Here is a 7539-nt window from a genome sequence, read left to right as displayed (position 1 = left end):
TTGGTTTAGTTCCAAAAATCGAGGGTCGACTGTCTCAAGTTGGGCGATAAGAACACAAAGTTTTTCTATGCGAGCACATTGATCCATAGGCAACAAAATAAGGTCTACTCTCTCACCCTCCCTAATGGATCGATTTGTTCTGACCCATTATTACTAGAACATGAAGCTCATGCCTACTTTAAAGACCTATTTACTGTGAGCTATCCTAGCATTACCTCTGCCTTTGATCTAGCTGCCCTTTTACCACTAAACCATGCTCATGTAGAGTCTTTATGCCAGCCAATCTCAGAAAAGAAGATCCATGGGGTATTTCAAGGCGTGAAGTCGTATTCGGTACCCGGGCCGAATGGCTTTCCGACTATTTTTTACAAAAGAAACTGAGGCATGGTCAAGGAGGCTGTCATCTCCATGGTCTAGGATGCCTTCAACTCTGGATCTATCAACTTGAGTCTAGGGAAACTCTCATAACCTTGATCCCAAAAGTGGCGAGCCCATTGACTTTCTCGGATTTCCGGCCGATTAGTTTATGTAACGTCATACATAAGATTATCACCAAGATTACGTTGAGAGACTTAGGCCTATCCTGTGCCAATATATTACCCCCATGTAGGCTACATTTTTTAAAGGTATGGGGACATCGGACAATGCAATCATCCTCCAGGAGTTTTTACACAAACTTCGGAAAGAAAACCCAAGAGTGGGATTGATAATCATCAAGATCAACCTTGCTAAGGCGTATGACAATGTTTCATGGACTTTCTTAAGGGACTGTTTAGTTGAGATGAATTTGCCTTCGCAGCTCACAGACCTGATCTTGAACTATGTATCGTCTTTATCTCTGTCCTTGGTGTGGAATGGCAATAAACTCCCGTCTTTTAATCCTACCAAGGGCTTGCGGCAAGGAGATCCGCTATCTCCTTTGTTCTTTGTGATTTGTATGGACAAGCTGTCGAGGACCATCATGAGAGAAATGGAGAATGGATCTTGGACGTCGGTGAAACTATGTAGGAATGGAATTGGGATATCACATCTTTTCTTTGCCGATGATATTTATTCTTTTCCAAGGCTACTAACCCGCAAGCTCAGCTGCTAACAAAAGTTCTTTGTGAATTTTCTGCTATGTCTGGATTGAAAGTTAACTTTCAAAAGTCTTGAGCTTGGGCCTCAAGAGTTGTTCCTCAAAGATACCAAGCTATTTTTCAGAGGCTGACAGGAATTCGCTTCACCCAACACATTGGGTGCTACTTGGGCTTCCCTACGATTGAAGGATGAAAGCCTCATATTTTCAACAGATTATGGACAGGAAGGACACCAAAATTACTTCTTAGGCCACCAGATACCTGTCGAAAGCGGGTAGAATAAGCCTAGCCAAGTCAGTCCTTAGCACGATTCCAGTTTATGCAATGCAGATACATCGGCTACCTACTACTATTGTGAATCAGATCGAGGCAAAGATCAGTAAGTTTGTATGAAAGAGTTCGGATGGCAAAGGAATTCACCTTGTAGGATGGCGTGGCATGTCCAAGCCCTTCAAATTTGGGGGGTTAAACTTTAGGTCGGTTAAGAAATTCAACGTGGCACTTCTAGGTAAGCAAGTTTGGATTTTGGCTCAACAGACCGATAAATTGTGGGTTCGACTTTGCAAGGAAAACTACTACCGAAAGGAAGGTTTCTGGGAGGTTATCACCAAAGGAGGCTCTCATTGCTGGAAAACTATATGTTATATAAGGAACCTACTCTCAGCAGAGTATAAGACCATAATCAGAAAGGGTGATATGCTCTTCTGGTTTGACATTTGGCTAGGAAACGATAGGCTGCATACAAAAGTCTCGTACGTCAATTATGGAGATGTCATGCTTATAGTGAAAGACGTGGTTCAGGATGGTAGGATCAATAATTGCCAACTCAGAACCCCGCTTACTCCAAAGTTGCTTACAGAGCTCAGGAACTGTCACCTAGTTTTGTGTCCCGAGGTTCCAGACAAATTGGTGTGGACCTCGACGCTGTCGGGGAAATATTCAATCAAGGAACGATTCTCATGGTTAATTCATCAAACTAATTAAGGGATTGCTAATCAAGGGTTCATCAGATTATGGAAGCTAAATGTGCCGAAGAAGGTGAAGGTATTTCTCTGGCTTTTGGTGAAGAATGTTCTCCCAACTAATTATCTTCGATTTTATAGAGGGTTGGCCGATTCCCCTATGTGCTCCAGATGCAATTCTTGCATTGAGAGTTAGCACCATGTCCTGCTTCAATGCATTTGCAACCATGTTCTTTGGCAAAATGCTTGGCTGCCACCATCTCGTGATGTTGATCACAATTAGGTCATCCAATGGATTCTTGCAAGTACAGAGATACGGACTACGATTCCTTGCTGCATTTTGGGTAGCTTGGAAGGAGAGAAATGCACAAGTGTTCAATAGCGAAGTCTAGTCCAGCCAGTTGATTGGAAGGAAGATTTCCATCACTGATGCCCTATGGAACAAATTGAACACTCCCTCAAGCCTTAGGCAGTCCATATATGTCTCTTGGGATGAGAATCACAGTAGGAAATATGTGTTAAATTGTGACTGGAGTGTCACAAATGACTCAGCTGGATATGGCTTCTGCCTTAGGATAATGGATGGGTCTTGGATTTCAGGCCATGCACACAAGAGCTCCTCCCCATATGTGCTATTCAGCGAGCTGCTGGCACTCTGGACAGGATTGAGTTTTACTGCGGCATTGTAGATCCATGATCTCCAAATTTATTCCGATAGCATGGAGGCTATTAGATTGCTTAAGTCTTCAGATGAGCACCTACACCATCATCCGGCTTTAATCAAGGAAATCCAGAAACTGTTGGTTGAAGTTGAGGTATATAGCCTTTAGCATGTGCTTAGGAAGGGGAACTCGATTGCGGACTGGCTAGCGAAGTTTGGAACGACTCTCGAAGATGGTGTTTCCAAAGTGTGGAACACTCCCCCGCAGGAGCTTAGACTTCTTCTACTGGCTGATAGTGCCATAACACTTTTTGTAGGATCTTAATTTTTTATAATTTCTTTTTCGCTCCAAAAAACTAAAAAATAAATACTTCAGAATGGAACGGATAAAAATAGTAGTATTTAAATTGGAACATATGAAGTTTAATTTACACTGAAAAACATTTTACTAATATTTATTTTTAATTATATTTTATCATGCATTTATTTATCTTTATTTAATACTTCATTCCTTTGGGTTTTTTAATAAACTGAAAAATAATAATATTTTATTGGTTAATAGAAATTAAGAGAATTGAGAGAGGAAGATGAATTGTATTTCTCTTGCTTATATTAATGAATCACGAAGAAGAATATATACAGCTACTAGCCTAAACCCTGTACGATTCCCTGTACGATTACTTCCTCCACTAACATTCTAACAAACAAACTAAGCCCAAGAATGAAAGAAAATAAAGTGGGCCTAAGAATATAAAAGAATGAATATACAACCCAAATGAATACACAGCCCAATCATAAACTTATTGTGTTTTTTCTTCTTCTTTGATTCCTTCGCTGCATTCATCCTCCTTTTCTTTACCATAATTTCTTTCAATATCTTGACACCCTCCTCTCAAGCCAAGAGCAGCCATGCTGAGCTTGGTGCGAAGATCATTAAACAGAAGTCCCGGAAGAGCTTTGGTGAAGATGTCAGCGAGTTGGTGCCTACTTCCAACATGGACCGGTGAGATGAATCCAGTCAAGTAATGGTGTCTGACCAGATGACATGCAATCTCTATGTGCTTGGTTCTCTCGTGAAAGACCGGATTTTGAGCAATGTGCAAGGCCGATTGATTGTCACAATGCAAAGGAAATGGTTGAACCACATCAATACTTAAGGCTTTCAGCAAATAAGAAATCCATAACAACTCACAAGTTGTAGTGCTCATGCTTCTATATTCTGCTTCTGTTGAGGAAATGCTTACAGTAGCTTGTTTCTTAGCTTTCCAAGAGATAAGATTTGGACCCAGGAATATGCATAAGTGAGTGGTTCATCAAGTTCAACCCGTGGGAGAGGCAGCTTACATGAGCACACATAGTCTTTCATCCAACTCGGCTTTCTTATGTTCCTCTGAGGTCTTAATGGCAACGCTGGTGGAGCACATAGAGGTAACTCTTCACTACCCCTTGAGTGAATTGAGTCAAAGTTAGGAGTTCCTTCAGTGTGAACATAGTTCTCTGAATTGCTTCCGGTTGGATTTGCATGCTCTGAAGATCCAATATTTGAAGAGGGTAAGACTCGCTCTTTCCCTAAATGAGTTTCAAGGGAAGTATCCCCTGAAGTTGGAAATGTGTTGGATTGAGGAGCCATGGTATAGTTGATGTCTTTAGGTACCACACCTTGCAGAACATCTTCATAAAAGACAACATCTCTTGTCACCAAAATCTTATGAGTTTCAAGATTTAGAACTTTGTAGCCCTTTGTCCCCTGTTCATATCCTACAAAAATGCCTTTTACTGCCCTTCTTTCTAACTTTGTTCTACTGGGATTGGTATTCACAGCATAGCAGAGACATCCAAACACCCTTAGATGTTCAAATTTGGGATCTGTCCCGTGTAGAACCTGGTATGGAGATTTCCAATTAAGAACTGGTGTTGGCAACAAATTTATTATGTATGTGGCAGTAAGTAATGCCTCTCCCCAAAGCCAAGTCGGCAGTCCAGCATGGCACAATAAAGCTCTCATGAGAGTCAACAAATGTTGGTGCTTTCTTTCAACCCTTCCATTTTGTTGGGGATTGTAGGGACATGACTTTTGATGAACAATCCCCTGCCCAGACAGCAGTTGTTGGAAAGTATGGCTAGTGAATTCAGTACCATTATCAATACGTACGGCCTTAAATTGAGCTGTAAACTGATTTTGAATCAATTTTAAGAAGATTGAAAAAATTGTGCCAGGTGGCTCTACTATGATCATCAACTATGGTAAGAAAGTATCTACTACCATTAGATGATGGAAGAGTATAGGGACCCCATATATCCACATGCAGCAAGTCAAAGCAAGATAAGACATAAGAGAAACTTCTATCAAAGGGAGCTTCTTTTGTTTAGCAAAGTGACAGGTGTCACAGGGCTTACAGGTGAATTCAGACCTGCCTACACAATCTAGATGTTGCATGACTTTTTCTGAGGGATGTCCAAGCCTGTAGTGCCATGGGAAATCCGTATTGACTGACAGTAGTTTCAAGGAGGGCTCTGGTGACAAGCAGTAAAGGTGTCCCCTGAGCTTTCGTTTTCCAATTTCAACTTTACTTCTCAGGTCCTGTAGGATGCAAGAATCAGCCATGAAAGTCACATTTAATTTAGAGTCAAGGCACAACTTGTAAATAGATATGAGGCAGTATTTGAAATTGGGAATAAGATACACATTGTGTAGAGTGATGGTGTCACTCAATACAATGTTGCCCGTATGAGTTTCCATCTGCATAGTTCCATTTGGCAAGAATATCTTGGCTGGTCTCCTTAAAGGATTTAATTGAATGAAGTGACCGATGTTGTTACTCACATGGCAGGTTGCTCCTGAATCAAGAATCCAGGAATCCTTAATGTCAACATCAACAGTCATATTAAGGGATTCAATACCTGAGTGTTCCACTTCCAGCATATTGAGATGGTCCAGAGGAGTATTGGCTTTCTCAAAGGCCTTTTTAATCTCCCTTTGAATTAATTCTGTGAGAGAGTCTGAGGTTATAGACATTGGTGCTGTTGCAGAACTTATTCCTTCATCAGAGATTTGAAGAGTTGTGTTGGTGTATGCTAAGCTGCCATATGTCCCTTTCACCTCTTTTCTTTTCTTGTCTTGAGCACTTTTGTACCATTCAGGTAATCCATGGAGTTTAAAACATGTCTCCTTGGTGTGACCTGTTCGCTTGTAGTGATCACACATTAGAGCTTTCTTGTCGATCTTTCTCCTTTCAAGGGCATTAGATGATAACTTGTGAGCACTCATAAAGACCATGGGGTTGGAGTTGTGAACCACTCCTTGAATCTCTTCTTGTTTCTCTACACTCATAAGTATGGCATATGTTTTGTTGAGAGAAGGGAGTGGGTCCATCATTAGGATTTGACTCCTTACTGAATCATAGGTATCATTTAATCCCATTAGAAGATCCATTACATCTTGTCTATTGATGAGTTCCTCCATATCCCTTTTTTCTTCGGGTATTGGAGCTAAACAACGCAGCTCATCCTTTAATTTCTTCATTTTAGTGAAATAGGCTGCCATGCCCATATTGCTTTGAGAGAGATGAGAGATTTCTCTTTGTAACTGATAGATCAATGGCCCGTTACACTGGCCATATCTCTCCTTTAGAACTTCCCATAGTTCATAGCTGGAACTCCCCTAACCAAAAGCATCTGTTAGTTGTGGTGAGATGGAATTCAAAATCCATTGAAGGATCATATTATTAGTTCTTCTCCATAATGTTGCAGCAGTTGGTTCATTGGGTTTGGATAGAGATCCAATGATGAATCCTTCTTTCCCTTTAGCAGCCAGTGCACGCATGATACTGCGACTCCATAGTAGATAGTTGGAGTCTGTGAGCAGGGTAGTGGTTAAGATCATACCAAGATGATCAGATGGAGGTAGTTCCAGGTGAACAAGAGATGAAACAGAGGAATTAAAATGTTGAGAGCTGGAAGAACTAAATGATGAGCTATAGGGGTAGTAGCATAAGCAAAGATTGAATTAGTTGTCATAGTTGCAGCAGAAGCTAGTGAGCAAATTGAGAGATGAAAGATGAATTGTATTTCTCTTGCTTATATTAATGAATCACAAAGAAGAATATATACAGCTACTAGCCTAAACCCTGTACGATTGCTTCCTCCACTAACATTCTAACAAACAAACTAAGCCCAAGAATGAAAGAAAATAAAGTGGGCCTAAGAATATAAAAGAATGAATATACAACCCAAATGAATACACACAGTCCAATCATAAGCTTATTGTGTTTCTTCTTTTCTTTGATTCCTTCGCTGCATTCATCCTCCTTTTTTTTACCATAATTTCTTTCAATATCTTGACAGAAATATATACAATAATTTTAATATTTTTGTCTTTTGTACATGTACGTATGTAATGGTATATTTATTAGTGTAATGTTACTATAATAGGAAATAGATATTTTAAAATGGAACGAACAAATATGATAAAAACAAACAAAAAAAAATATAATATTGTGTGCACAGAGACTAAAAATTACTATAATATTTTAATATAAAAATTGGGTAAATAAAAAATAAAATGAAATATTACAATAAATTTATTAAAAAGTTAATGAAACCGAAAAACAATTTTAAGAAATTCATCAACAAAATACAAATAAACAACAATACATTGGAAGATTATTTAATTAATTACCAAGAAACACAAATAATATATGGAAAAAGTAAAGAGGAGAAAGTTTATCCTTTTATCACGAATAGAGACTTATCCAATTCCAATTATAATTTTCTTTGAATTTGAATCAGTGTTCTGATATTAATGTTGTCCAAGATTGATGGGCTTTATGGAATAATA

General features: G+C 39.3%; 1 protein-coding gene across 1 annotated transcript; it reads right to left on the bottom strand.

Moving 5' to 3' along the window:
- Window positions 1–5093: 5093 nt before the first annotated feature.
- On the bottom strand, window positions 5094–6246 carry LOC127257304 (uncharacterized). The gene is made up of 2 exons (XM_051283680.1): window positions 5604–6246; window positions 5094–5283 (listed from the first exon to the last, which is right to left on the bottom strand). Exons 1-2 carry the CDS (start codon window positions 6244–6246, stop codon window positions 5270–5272), a joined length of 657 nt encoding a protein of 218 aa, XP_051139637.1. The 3' UTR covers window positions 5094–5269.
- Window positions 6247–7539: the final 1293 nt, after the last annotated feature.

Source organism: Andrographis paniculata, unplaced genomic scaffold (assembly GCF_009805555.1).
Source record: "Andrographis paniculata isolate CXL003 unplaced genomic scaffold, ASM980555v1 Contig57END, whole genome shotgun sequence".
NCBI classification, from domain to species: Eukaryota; Viridiplantae; Streptophyta; class Magnoliopsida; order Lamiales; family Acanthaceae; genus Andrographis; species Andrographis paniculata.
Note: the sequence above shows the minus strand (reverse complement) of the source record. Positions and strands in the feature narration are given on the sequence as shown.